This window comes from Urocitellus parryii, chromosome 9 (assembly GCF_045843805.1).
Source record: "Urocitellus parryii isolate mUroPar1 chromosome 9, mUroPar1.hap1, whole genome shotgun sequence".
NCBI classification, from domain to species: Eukaryota; Metazoa; Chordata; class Mammalia; order Rodentia; family Sciuridae; genus Urocitellus; species Urocitellus parryii.
Window position 1 is genome coordinate 116,577,824 of NC_135539.1, and position 14,681 is coordinate 116,592,504.

A 14,681-nucleotide genomic window follows, 5' to 3' on the forward strand; every position below is an offset into this window, starting at 1 on the left:
AAGTCCTTAAAGTGGGTAATATTTTCTGGTCCAACACAGGTCATGACCATAAAGAAATGAGACTGGTTCTTGTATGGCTCTTCAAATATGTACACTACAGACAGCTCTATTTTAAAATGTTTAAGCCAGGAATGGTGTTTTGAGCTTGTCAGTCCCAGCTACTTGGGGTGGGGGTATGGGGGAGGCTGAGGCAGGAGGATTGCTGGAGTCTAGGAATCAGGAGGCCAGCCTGGGAAACATTGTGAGATCCCATCTCAAAAAAGAAAAAGAAAATAATAAAAAGTAAAACTGTTTGGAGGTTCTAGAAACATCTTGAGATTTTGAGCAGGGACAGTATTAGTGGAATTCTCGAGTTTAGCAACGAATACCTGCATTCTCTTTGTTGACCTCTGTGCTTATCCCAACGTGACTCGAAGTTCAGTGGGGACAAAGCCAGAGTCTTTTCAATTGTCTCTGCAGCGCCCTTCAGTTACTGCCATGTCTCAGCCATTGCTCAATAGCAGTTGGCTGACTGAGTGAATATAAAGTGTCTGCAGGAAATGGTCCCTCTTCAGCTCTCAGAAGACATGCTGACGACGCTGTGCAGGGGAACCACACCCTCCTCCCCACGCTCCCTGCCTTCACCTGCCATATTGGTTTCACTAGAGGGTGGGAAATAAAAATATTCCATGCCAGGTGTACCATCCATGGGAAAATCCCACAGGCATGGGATTATCTCACGCCACAGATCTCTATGACCATTTTCCCCCCACTCTTCTTCTCCCTAAATCTGGACCCCCCCATTTGGTTTTGCCCGGTGCTCAACTGATTATATGTCTGGCTCCAATATCAATTATTCCACTTCCTCTGCTTGGCCCCCTCCCTCTGCCAAATCCTCGTGTGTGCTCAGCTCTTCCCTGTTCCCATAGCCTCTCCTGAACTGAGAGGAGACGGGACGTGCCTCAGCAGCTACCCTGTCATGAGTCATGTCTGCCATCCTGCCAGCAAACGGGTGAGGAGGGTGGGGCCTGAGGGCAAGGGGAAGGGAAGAGATTTTCACTGGTTGTCAGAAAATGGGCACAGGGAGGGGTGGGAGCATTAAAGTCAGCAAGACAGCTGAGGATTGAGTTAATTAACCAGAAACAAAGCACTCAACCTAAGCCACATGAGGATGGATTTCAGAAACACCTCCTCCCAAAGAGTTCTTCCATGGTTACACTGTCCACTGGATAACACTCACAGTTATTGTGGTATGCTATCAACCTGCAAGGAAAGCAGACACTTCTACTTTAGGGATGAGAAAACGAATGCCCAGAGTGGTTCCAAGAGTGAGAGAACCAGGGTAGAATGTGACACTTCTAAGCTCTGACCTGGTGACATCCTGTATGTAAGGACACAGAACATCTTTAGTGTCAGCATGATTACTCACTTGGATTGCGGGTCCAGCAACCTGTCTTCTTTGGGTTTCACCTAATCCCTTTACCTACATTACTAAGACAATTTCTCAGGGTCTTTCTGGCCATCACCCTTTGTGTCAAAGCCCTTTCACATGTGTGTTTGATCTGCCAGCTTCCTGGGTTCAGTCATCCCTATTGTATTCATGTTGTTTTAAGAGTGTTGGCTGACATCAAGAATCATGGGTAGCACTTGTGTGTGTTTTTGTTTAACTTTGGACAAAGACTTGTAGGCAAGCGCAAAAAGTAAATCCTCTTTTGCAACCCAGAGCTCATTGTTCAGTATGAGTTTTGATACATGTAAGCAGGAATACTGTACCTAAGAGAACTTAAAGTGAAGAGATATTGATAAATGAAAAGGTTGGTTCTAAGTCTAAGAAGTTAATAAAAAGCACAGGTCATGAGAATCTCAGCTTTGTTGATTAAATGTTCCAATTTTCATATTGTGATACAGAAGGAAGGATTTAAAAAAGAAATCATGGAAAAACTGCAGCAAATTTAATTCTCTTATTTTTAGTGCCCAACAAATACGTGAAAAATACACAGCCACTAAATATTAGTCCCAAAAGAACTGAATCAACAGGGCTGGGGTTGTGGCTCAGTGGTAGAGTGTTCACCTAGCACCTGCGGGGCCTTGGGTTCGATCCTCAGCAACACATAAAAGACAAATAAAATAAAGGTATTGTGTCCACCTACAACTAAAAAATAAATATTAAAAAAAGAATTGAATCAAACCAATGACAAAAGAACACCACATTCATAAACCACCCACCTCCTTCCTAGCCCGTGACCCAGGATCTTTGACAATCAGGAGTGGCAACTGCAAGCAACAGGATTGGAAGAAAATGCTACTGATTCAGAGCCCCAAGAAGACAGAGCCCCGGAACTGACTTTCACTCCCATCTCCAAAATGTCTCACAAAATAATCCCCAAGAACAAGGCATGCTAAAATTCATATCAGTGAAAATAAATGAAAGTCGGAGTTTGGGGACTGGGAGAATTTCAGAGTGCCTGGTACCCCTGATTTTAGAGTAGAAGAAAACTGTATTGGTTTGTACAATTATATCAAAAGCACCTACCATAGTGCTTGGCACAGAGTTCCCCTCAGTAAAAATATATTCAGTAAATGGTCAGATGGGTAAAGTGGGTTGAAATCATATAGGAAGAGAGAGACTGAATCAGGATTAAAGGATCTAGAATAATCTCTAGCCATATGGATTTTTAAAGAATTGTTGTAATCTGTTTTTTTTAATGCACACTAGTTCATTTAATCCTGAAAATACTCCCAAGTAGAATTTGTAATGTCTGCTTTACCTGAACTCGAGGCCAGAGGTTGAAGTAACTTACTCAAAGTCACAAGCTTAGTGAGTGACAGATCAAATGTGAGCCCAACTTTGTCTGACTTAAAACTCAAGCAAGGATTCACTCTAGCACCTACCCCTTTTTGCAGGAGTCGCTGCAGTGGACATGCTCTCTTGGCCTCAGGGGACCTTCTAGAGTCCCTCCTTGGCCATCAGAACATACTAAAGAAGGAACACTTTTCAGGATTTTCCTAGAAACAGCTAAACTGGTCTATAAATTGGCCTTAAGAATTCAAACTTCTCTCAAATACATGACTGAATCAAACATATAGGAAAATGGACTTTTTAAATGCTCTCTTCTTTATGCTTTGTCTAAAATGTTCACTCAAATATAACCAACCAGCCAAACATGAGGCTACATGCTGAACCAGCTACCAAAGAACTGCAGAACTGATGACCCCTGACCCACTAGCCAAGACCTATATCACTATTTCTTAGCAATCAGTGCAGGCCTTCTCCACCTGGAACCCCAAATAATCCCCCCAAACATTCCAGGTCCTTTTGAATGGAAGCAGTCCCTTACCGGATAGCCCCACGAGCCATTTCCTGCCTGGAACTTGGAGTAGTAGCTGCTCCGGCTGGTGGTCCCATAGTTGTTGTAGTTGTCAGTCAAGCCGTCGTACATGGAACCTGGAGAGCAAAGGAAGGGGGTTACCACAGGGATGGCAATGATGTTCCCCCATCCTCCTAGGGCATCCAGGGCATCCAGGTCTACCACGCCCATGGAGTTCCTGAAGGAGGAGGGTGGGCAATCTCCATCTCCCTCCACAGCCAGGGCCAAGGGAAAGGCCACCACAGACTGTTGCAGGGACAATGCAACAGAGCGTTTCGGTTGACCTATTTTAGAGAGTCTAATAGCTTCCCTGTGGCTTGAGGCTGGTTGACACATACAAGTCAGGAGGTGGCCCAGAGGGTCTTGAAGCACTGCTATTCCAGTCCAGGGAATCATGACTCTGTATTCCGCAAAGATCAGCTTCTCACTTGGGGAATTCAGGCAGGATCTCGACATTACAGGTCCAGAGCCCCAAGGTCAAAGCCACAGAGCAGCGAAGGCTGATGAGAGTCTGGATTCAAACCTAAGCCCAGCCCCAACAGATGACCAGGTTACCTTCCGCCTCTTCCTTCATTTCCGAGGCTCTCCAACTGAAGAGGGAGAAGCGATCAACCTCAAAGGACCGGTGAGGATTAATTAATGTTTTCACAGTGCTTGGAGACCCACAAATGACAGGCTCCAAGGGAAGACAGAGTGTCATTAGGGTTATTAGGGGTAAAGTGGCTTTGAATCACAGAAAGCAGAACTAGATTTTGGGTTCCTGGTGGGACCACCCCCCCCCACTTCTCCCTTTCACCAGATTGGCATGGGGGCTCTAAGGGACATCCCAAACTCTGCAGGACCCTCTTATGACTTTGCTAACTTCATTTCCCTTGCTAACTGCCTTCCCTCCTGGGTCACAACCATTGACTTTCATGGGTCTCGAGACTCACCTCCTCCTCCGGGAAGCTCATTCTAATCAGCCTCTGAACACATACTGCCCTGACTTCTGTATCCATCACTGCCCATTCCCTCAGCTACCCTGGGAGTTTCAGGAGGGTCAAGCCATGGACCCAAGGCCCAGACTTCTAGAGCAGATTTTGCTGTACACTCTTGTTAAATATGGCCTCTGGGAAAGAAGGTAAGAGGGATCCAACAAGAGCCTCCTGGCAGGAATGTGCACAATTCTTTTTTCCTAAAGCCATTGTCACACTCCCTATTTGAAACCCTGTCTAGGGGGAAGAGGGCTTGGTTGGTGGTGTCCCCTGGTCTATCAGCCCCTCCTCTTCTGCCATACCCACTGAGACTTCAAGAGTTTTCCCAGCAACTGGATGGTCTGAGCTGAGGTCAATGGGAATATCAGAGGCGCAGCATTGGAAAGAGGCCAGCATCTCTTCTTGGGGATACCTCCTCTGTCCAGTGCCATATGCCCATACATAGGTCACAGAAGAGGGCCATTCCCTTAACTCCCATTCCCTATCATGGAAGACCGATGAACATTAAGGCTATTGGGCTGTGGCAGTCACAATTTGCCCTGGACAAGAGACTAGACTTATTGAAATCAATCCCATCTGGCACTTAGGCAAGTGACATGCTTTCTCTGGATCTTAGCTTCCTCTTCTGTAAAAAGAGGGTGTTGGCTTCTCTGCACCCCAAAGGCCCCATAGAGCTCCAGTATTGCCTGGTTGTATTATTATAGTGACACAAGTTCAATGGCATTCAGAAGGGCCAGACTTCTCCTGAGACAAAGCTCAGCTTTCAAGGAAGAAGAACAAACATCTAAAGCTAACCATCGCCTCCTTTGCCACCTGCCTCAAGCTTCTTCCAGAGAACCCTATGCCTGAAATCCTCGGCGGCCCAGGTCTAGGCCTCACTACTGAGGACGTTCCCCTTTGAGCAAGCCCTGGGGCTCTGCCATGGCCCACTGGGCCCTGACTTACTCCAAACCGCTGATAATGCAGCCAGTTAGCTTCTCACCCTCTCTGCAGCTGCTTCTCTGGGAAGACTGGAGGAGTCTTGTGGGATCGGTCACCCAGAACTAGTTAGTTCACAGAGAAGAGGGTGCAGCCAGGCACACACAGTCAGGGCTCTAGGGAGCTGATAGCCAGGTCCCTGCCTCCCCTCTGCCCAGCCCACTATTACCCCTGCTAAGGCTTGGCAGGCCAGAGTCTGCCTGGTTCTCACCTTATGAGAGGTATTTCTCTCCAAAGGGCAGGCATGGGTCAGCCAGCTGCTTCCAGATGGAAAATCTGGGGTGGTGACAGAAGGGTTCTATGGAGCCCCAGGGGGGACTCCGACTTGGAGAGGCATCCCCCAAAGGTACCCACTGGGGCCTCTGCCCTTGATCAGCTTGACGGGACTTTCCCTCCAGGTCTTCAGATGAAGCGCCTCCTCCTCCCACACCCCACACCTGCCCCGCTGCCCTCTCACATGTTCTTCTCTGTACAAAGGTGGGGGGCTCAGTATGCCATGGAGGGAGGGGGTGGACACACGTATGTAGAAGCAGGGGTGGGATGCTCTATAGTGCCCCAAACCAGTGACCATGTCCCAGCCATAACTCTGTTCTGGTGACAAGAAGTGTGGACTGTAACTTTTACTTGGTTGGGCCAAGGCCTCTGGGCCCTTCCAGAAAGTTGCTAAAGTTATCTTTCAAGACTTGTCTGCAACCGGGGACTGCTTGGCTCCCTGTGAGAGCAAGGCTACCATCACACCAGCCAGTCCTACCTCTCTGGCATAAGGCAGCTGCACTTTTGGCAATGGCGTCAAGGGAGGGGGGAGTCCAGAGATGCCATACACCTGAAGTCACACCAGCAGTGTGCTAGATAACTGAGTGGTCAGGTGGCAGGTGAGCTCTGTCTATAAGAGACCTACTCACGCAGAAAAGCTGTTTCCCCTGCTCCTGACCCCAGAGTTATGGCTGGTAAGCAATGTCCTCTAAAGCCAAGTTCAACAGCAAGAACATGGGACTTCTCAATGAGGTCAATGTTGATAACCCCTTCTCCACCCAGTTCCCCCACTTTTACAGACTCACTCTGGGAAGCCTTTCCTGACTAATGATACCTCCATCTCTGTCTTCTGTCTATACCAGTCTTTACCACCAGGTACTTTGGGCACTTTCCAAAGCAAGAATCATATTTCTACTTTCTTGAGGATCTGGGGCACAGGGCACTGCTCCAGCAGGGACTGGATCTAACTGGTGCAAGCTGGCCGTTTCTGTTGACCAATTCTTCTCCCCTGCCCAGCCCTGTGGTGAAGGCCTCCAATACCTGGTGCCTAGATGCTCAGCGTCTCCATTTAATGCCAAATGGGATGAGGGTCTCTGAATTCTACTCAACCAGGGCTTCCTCCACCCAGGAGGTTTCCAATGGGTGGCATAAAATGGGACAAGACAGGAGCTGAGTGCAGTTTCAGACAACCAAAGCTACTCCCTAGAGTAGGATTCTTGGTTCTAGGAGAGGTAAAGAGAGATGGTCCTTGCTCCCAGGTCACTCCACAGAATCACCACCATCCTCTCAGCCAATCTCATACCTTCCTACTCTTCTCTCCAAACAGGTGCGTTGACCATGAGCAACAAGATGGTGGCTTCACAGTGAAGCTGGCTGCCAGTCCAACTTCCATGTCATCCCCAGAAGACATCTACCCACCCATGGAACCCTGAGGTCAACACACAAATACCTCTGAGCATCTGTTGCTTTCCTTAACATACAAGCAATTGGGGTTGGTCTGTCCACAGAGCTTGTCTTGTTTTATGCCAATATGAAATTTCAATGTGCAAAACTGAGTCAGAGAATCTATCACTTGGAAGATCAATTTCTGCAAGCAGCTTCCCCTGGGTGCCTTGGACAAGGACCGGCTGATTATCTCTTATGCCCATAGAGGTAACCCAAACTTTTTCACCTACAAAAACTTTTGAAAATGGAGGCAGCTCCCTGTTAGGACACATTGAATTGTCTCTCCCATGGGGACAGGCAAACCATTGCAGGGTGACTCATCCTCTTCTACCTCCAGGCTTTCAAGTAGGTCACACCCACTGCACCTGAAACATTCTTTCTCTCCTTCTTAGCCAATCCCTCTCCTTGTATTCAAAACCTTGCACAAAATTCAGCTAAGAAAGGTGGCCCCACCCAGCCCCAAGCACTCCAAGCCCTTCAATATAACCACTGCTTACTCTGTGGGTCCCTTGGGGTGTTGTGCTATATACCCTCTGTGTGTGTGTGTGTGTGTGTGTGTGTGTGTATACTCATGTGTGTGTCCTATGCAGCCTTCTTCCAGAAAGCAGGGCCTGGGTGTCCCCCATTCAAACTAGGATCTTCTACATCAACTAGATCCACCTTTCTCCATCCCAGGACCAGGGCTCTCAGGACACTGGCCTGCCTGACCAACAAGCAGTCCCCTGGGGAAGAAGGCACCTGGAAGCCCCTCTGCTCTCCCCTTCTCCCAAATCTATCCCCTTTGCTGGGCAAGGGACATGTCACAGGTCAGCTTCTCCAGAGGTTTATCTCTGCTGCTTCTGTCTCCTATGTAAGACTGAGGTCTCTTTTGGCTCCTTCTGCATTGGAGTCAAACCCAACGATCCCTCAACATGAAGAGCTTGAGAAAGAAGCCCATCAGCTTTCAGCATTGAAAATGCCTCTAGTTCATTCCCTAAAATCTCCTCCACCCATTCTGTCCAGGGCGAGGCCCATAGCAAGGGGACTTTAAATGAGGAAACAAGAATTGTCAGAAAGACTCTTCTGAGACAGCATCCCTCAGAGATGTTCAAGAGTGGGTAGGACTGGGCTGCGTGAAAGAGACAGGCACATGTCTCAACAGGGAGAGTGGCCGGCCATCTCCTGGCCCTCTACCTGGCTCCTAGGAGCGCTGAGGACTGCTTTCCCCACTCTGGAGCTTCCAGAAGCCTGAGGAGGTGAGGAGTTCAGTACAACCTCACCAGGCACTCTGGTGTGGTTCTCGGCCTTTACCTGGGCACAGGCAGAGAATAGAAATGCCGAAACAAATTGGGTGCTCTCTCCTCTCCCTCACCAGCACACATGACTCCCCGGGATTCTGCTGGGACATGTCAAGTCCAGCTCTATCAGAATCTGTGGCTCTTTCTGATAATCCAAGCATGGCCACCACCAAACCCAAGGACTAGGTGGAGCGTGGGAGCATCCTGTGGGGACAGGCCTGCCACGGGGGGGGGCAGGGCAGTAGGTTAGAGTGGGCAAGGAATGGGACGTGGCTTCCTAGTGGAGGTCAGAGCAAAAACCCATCACCAGCAACTACTATATTAGATGTGTGCGTGCACATGCATGCGTGAGAGACAGAGAGAGAGAGGTGTTATGTTAGGGTACAGGGGCAATCCCTTGTGTCAGGCTCAAGAGTGACTGAAGGTTGGGGACTACAACACTGGTTCCTGACATTTGCCACACAACAGAATCACCTGGGAGTTTAAAGTGCTGCCTCCCACCCTGTCTTCCTCTGGGAGCCAGATCCAGGCATTTGCATTTTTTAATTCCCAGGTAATTCCAATGTGTAACCAAGTTTGAGAATAGTGGATTAGAACTTTATTTCTGGACATTAGGATGTTTGCAAGAGAAACTCAAAGAGCACTGTGCTTTGAGGGAAGGAGCTTTCTGCAGGCAGCTTGGGCAAAGGGTTTGCAGAGGTAGGAAGTTAGGAAATCTGCTTCCAAAGAGATTTGCCATCACAAAGCTCTTCTGACATGATCTAAGCCACCCTCTGACAGTTGCAGAGACCCAGAGAGAGGCACTGATTTGTCTAGCACCATACACCAGCCAGCAGCAGGGGCCAGGCTGGGCTCCTGCCACAACACATACTGCAAGGTGTGTGTACGTGTGCAAGCATATGTGTGTACTCATATATATATGTTCATAGCAAGGGTGTGTGAACATGTGGGGGAGTGTGTTATATATATATGTGTGTGTGCATGTGTGCTGTGTATGTGTGTGGGAATACATGTTTATATGGCTATAGGTGTGTCTACATGTGTGGGTGTGTGTATTCATACATGCTGAGTGTGTGTGCATACATGTGTGTATACAGTGATGTGTATGCATGCATGTGTGTGTGTGCTTGTCTATACGTATGTGTACAAACATACATAACGTGTTATGTTATGCGTGGCATATGCCGATATAGAACTTTGAATAGATATCTAATAATATTTCTCTGTTTCATTTTGTTCAAACATCTTACACCTTGCCAGAAGTCCCACCTCGTCACAGAAGTACTTCTCAGATTTTTAAACCCAAAACAATGGGCATACTGATTTATATAATTTGGTACAGGGGAAGGAATTTGGATTTTTAAAAATTTTCTGCCAATGAGCGGAGCACAGGACGGGATCCATGGAAACAAACAACAATTGCCTCCAAACACTGGGGAATACTCGGCATTTTTGCATGTGTTGTAACAGGCCACCAGAAATTCTGACTAAAACCCCAACTTCAAGCCAAGGTACATGGTAAAGAAAAAAGAATTAGTTCATTTGAAGTTTAATTAGCATGTTTTGCCACTGAAACAAGCTAAAGCATAAATACCCTTTATCATCTCTCATCTCAGCTTGGGTCCTGAGAAAACAACCCCAGAGTGACGCCCAGCCATGGCCTATGGTTAGGTAAGGGCAACTTCCAAGAAGGCAGAAGGAGCAGAACCTTCCTTGGGCAGAGGTTCATGCTGAGACACAACCCAACACAAACACAAAAAGCCACCTTCACCACGCTCTCTATGGAGCTGGCCCAAGGCTGCCCCCTAGGAGCCTGGATGGATACAAGAGGCATGGAGGGCAAGCTGGGCATCTCCCCAATATGGCTGCTCCAAGCAGATCTCTGAGCAAAGGGTAATAAAGACTCTGCATTGCAGGTAGGAAATGGTACTTCTGAGAAGGGGAACTAAGACCCAGGGCTGAAATGAACAATCCCGTGTGTCAGAGAGGCAGCACAGAGCAGGCCAATAGCACTGGTGGTGCTGATTTCTCTGGAGGAAGTGGTATGGAAGGGAAGGTCCTGTGGAATTTGGTTGTGATGTGCGTTCCTGGTGGCAGGGATATTTGGCTTTGGATCAAATAAAATTAGGGTGAAGCTTTAGGGAGACAGCCTAAAGAGAGCCTTGTAGACAAGCACACCATCTGGAAATAAAAGTACCTGACACCCTGACTCACTCAGGGACAGAGTAACACTTGGGGGCCAGTTCTAGGTGAGTAGGCAGGTCATAGCAACCTCCTTCTGCAGGGTCTTCAGTCACAGAGACCCCCTTATTCCTCCCAGGGACACTCTGTGACCAGGGAGAGATGTCTGCCTCGTTGTCGAGGTTTCAGGGAAGGTGTGGATGGAGATGGGCATGAGTCACCAGACTCTTTCCACAGAGCTAGGTCCTTCTCCCAGGTCTCAGGGCACACACTCCTCTAAACACACTGACAAGACAGAAAAGAACCCTCGTGACAGGAGTCTGAGGAAAGGCTGGTTCTGTCACTGGGCCCACAGGTAGCCAATTCCTGATTATCCCTCGCCAGGGACAAGAAGCAGCCGCCGCGTTGTCAATTAACCTGTGGGGCGGGGCTGGCCTGTCCAGGTGCCAATGTCCTTCCACAGCCGCGAGCTCGTCCCGGCAGGGAAAGTAGGCTCACAGCACAGAGACCAACACAAGCAAGATGAGCATTTGGGCTACCACGGAGCAAATGAGAAACGCTTGGGCGTTTCTGATGGAGAGGACAGAGAAATCTGATGAAAACAAAGCCAGACAAACCAGAAACACCAGCTCCAAGTGGCCCAACAGCTTTTTCCAGCTAGGATGACGATGGAGAAACTGGCCCCGATGGGAACCTCCCCAGAGGCTGAGGGTAGAGGAGACCCACCCACAGGGTCAGTCCTTGGAGAGTTTCTGGAAAGGTATGCATTAGCCATCGTGGTCACCCACTCGTTGGGTACTCAGAAATGAGACCCTATTAGATGGACATTGCCCACAAAGACTAAAGACCAAGGCTTTCCATGATGACAGCTGCACAGCTCATGTCACCACAGTTGGGGTGACAGGGCTGTTTGGGGTACCAGGAGCCAGGTTGAGATTTTTTTTTTTTGGAGCTTTGAGCCAGGAGCTGAGGCTGAGTGGAATGGGGTGGGGATGGGACAGGAGAGACAGAGAAGAATAGGTGGGCTTGAGCTGCACCCTGGGCTGTGGCCAGAAGTGGCAGCACTTTCTCATTGTAAAACCTACTTTCAAAAGAGGCTAGTAAGGAGTTAGCAGGGCACTAAATAAAAGGGAAGTGGGGCAACTGAGTGGAAATCTGGCAGAAGGACCAGGAATGAAACAAGAGCAAAGGGTACAGAAAAGACCTTGACCTACCACAGCCATGTTTCTTGTCCTTATCTCTAACCTGGGGCCACTCAGAATGGGGAAACAAGAGACCAGAAGCCAGAGGTAGGGCGTTTGAGCTGGTGTGTGTGCCCGATGGGAGAATGGGCAGGTCTATCTCTTTTGCCTCCTTCTGCCTCAGTCCTGCCTCTCTTGCTTTCCTGGGGCTGGACTTAATAAATAAGTCCGGATTGCCCTGGGCTTGCTTGCACTCTCCTGTGTGCAGTCTTTACTAGCATTTTAATAAAGTTAGCTAAATAAATTAAAAAAAAAACAATAAACAAATTAAGAATGCTAACATGTAGACTTCTTACTGGGAATTATTCGTATTAAAGTATTTGATCTCAAAATCCTCTACCATCAACCCCCAGTTAGGTATTGCTCCTTTCTTCTTCAGATTCAGGGGTCCTATCCTTTTCTCCTTGCTTCCCCTGGTGGGGGACCTTGTCACTCACAGAGGCTGGGAACCAAACTTGGAGAAGTATCATTGCTGGTTTTGCTGAGGTCTTTACCTACTCTTCCCATAAGACACTTGTTTCTACATAAGCTGGGTGGGGTAGGGCAAATTCCGTGGGAAAGGAGGTTTCTGCCTTATCGATTGCAGAAAACAGGAGTATCCAAGCCCTGACTGGTGGCATGAGCCTGTAATCCCAGTGGCTGGGGAAGCTGAGACAGAAAGATTACAAGTTCAAAGCTAGCCTCAGCAACTTAGCAAGACTCTGTTTCAAAATTAAAAAAAAAAAAATTAAAAAAAATACAGGCTGTAAACGAGGCTCCACAGTTAAGCCCTGCTAGGTTCTATCCCTGATTCAAAGAAAAGGGGTTGGGGGGGCGGAGAAAGAAGAAAAAGAAAAGAAAAGAAACGAAACAGCATCTCAGACCACTTTCCTAGCTTACTTCAAGCAGATTTGCCTCTTCCTGGGGTGAGCTCCTACTAGAATGCTGGGGAGTTCCAAGGACTTGGTCTGGTTCCCATGTACCTCCCGGTCCTGAAGAACTCTCCCAAGCCTTCACTCGGGTCTCAGTGATTCTCTCAGCTGACCATGCCACTACGCACCAGCCCCACCAAGATCAGGATCCCACTGAATCTGAACGCTGGGCGCTGACCACAGACTGAGGGTGCAGAGGATCGCAAAGCCGAGAAGGATGGTTGTGGGGAAGTGACCAGAACCCTGGGTGAGCGCTGGGGCGGTGAACAGCGGGGCAATACAGAATAGTGGGCTGGTCCCCAGAGCAAAACCAGAAAGAGAAGGCGGTCCAGATCCAAGGATGGGACACGGACAACAGCTGCAGGGAGATTCTCGGGCTCCCGGAGTGCTGGAGGGATGTTCCCTGCTATTCACCCCAGGGAGCTACCCAACCTTGCCCACTAGCGCACCACCGAGCTCTTGGACCCTTCTAGCCAGTGGCTGGCCGCGGCTCCACCCTGCCACGAGCTTTGCTCCCACTTGGCGGAGACCCTGCCTGGAGCTGGCAGCCTCTGGGTTCCCGCCGCCTGTTCGAGGCGCCAGGGAGGTGTGCACCGGTCGTGTGGGCGCCAGGCCTTTACCTCGGTTGGAGTGGCTCAGGGTGGACGACTGGGAAGACTTGGATTTCTGCCGCTTGACGGTCATCATCACCTGCTCCTGCACGCGCTGCCTGCCTGAGGTGCCCGTCTTCATCTTTTGGTCCGACGGCAAAGCCAGCGTGGAGTTGTCCTGGTCCTGGAAGCATTCGTATGCCAGGGCTGTCTTGAGCGGGGAGTGGTTCATGGTGGCAGAAGGTGCGCGGGCCGGGACCTGGAGAGCAGAGGCGCGGGCGAGGTGCGGTGCAGCGAGCTGGCGGGAGCGTGCTCTTGTCGCTCTCTCAGCGACTCCCTATGGCCATAGAGTGAGTGGTCCGCGTGAAGACTCCCGGCAGCTGCTCCTGGCGCCTCCACCCTGGCTCGTCCGTCTCCAGGCACTGGCAGGGCCCGCCCTCGGTCAGACAGGATATACCACCCCTGCCCTGCACCACCCACTCCACTGGGCTGCGCGCCGCCGCCAGGGCTCAGACGCCCAGCTGCAGGGCACTGCTGCTGCGGAGCGAGAGCTCTTGGGGGCAGGGCTGCTCTCCTGTGTGGGATGCTCTCAAGTTCCTGCTCGCTCCTCCTTTCTCTCCCCTAGGAGGTGAGGCTCTAGGGAGACGCCCCTCTGTTCTGCTCCTGCTGGCTCATGGAGAAAGTATGTGCTCAGCCCAGGAGTGGAAGGAGACCTCTCTCTAGGAAAAAGGAGTCTTTCTGCCCAGGCCCCCTACCCTGAAAGTCAGGTGCCAATCTCCCTTTGCACTGAGGTCATGGCAGAGACCAACCCCATCCTTGGGAGCTCCTAGGCTTATGGCACAAGAAGCACAGTTCCTGCCCAAGGGGATTGCTCAGTCTTATGGGGACCCCTCATTCTGCTCTAAGGCAGAATGTTTGAAGGGAGTGAAGTGAGGGCAGGAAAGCCACACCAAGGACCAGAGGTCAAATACAACACTGCAAAGAAGCACATCTGTCGCTTATGGATACACTCCTGTACAACACCATGTGAAGAATGGATTCTCTGAAACTCCATAATAGCCCCTAAAACAATATCATATTTTAGGCACTCGATAAAAAATATCTTTGAATGAATGAATGCTAGCTAGTTTAAGGTGAATGAAGCCTAACTTGAATCTTACCCAGATCCTTACTGAAAGACCTGAAGCCATCTCATCTCTAAAACTATCCTACTATGGACTTGGTATTTTAGGACTGCAGGGTGCTTTCTCCTATACACACTCATACCCCCGGGGACACACACAGATACTTCATTTATGTAGCATCCTCTCCAGGCATGGAGGGGGCCACACCAGTGAATTTGGTGTGTAACAGCAGCTGAGTGTTTTTTCAAAGTACTTTGATGGGAATCTTTCTAAAAGGCATCGCATGTAATCTTGCCTTCTAAAGAAAGCCACGTTGAGCACCTTGTACATTCTTCTTGATGACTTGGTCCTTTCGTTCTG

At 49.4% G+C, this 14,681-nt stretch overlaps 1 protein-coding gene and 1 non-coding gene across 2 annotated transcripts in view; one reads left to right on the top strand and one right to left on the bottom strand.

Moving 5' to 3' along the window:
- The window catches only part of Pkp1 (plakophilin 1), a 45,105-nt gene extending 31,506 nt beyond the window's left edge, over nt 1-13,599 (bottom strand). The window contains exons 1-2 of the mRNA XM_026397158.2: nt 13,228-13,599; nt 3,318-3,424 (exon numbers count right to left, since the gene is read on the bottom strand). Coding sequence (XP_026252943.1) covers nt 3,318-3,424; nt 13,228-13,429 — 309 coding nt within the window. The 5' untranslated portion in view covers nt 13,430-13,599. The remainder of the gene's footprint in view (nt 1-3,317; nt 3,425-13,227) is intronic.
- Nucleotides 1,622-1,748, top strand: LOC113188768 (small nucleolar RNA SNORA40). Its single transcript, XR_003301581.1, has one exon. It is a non-coding gene; the product is annotated as a small nucleolar RNA SNORA40 (small nucleolar RNA).
- Nucleotides 13,600-14,681: the final 1,082 nt, after the last annotated feature.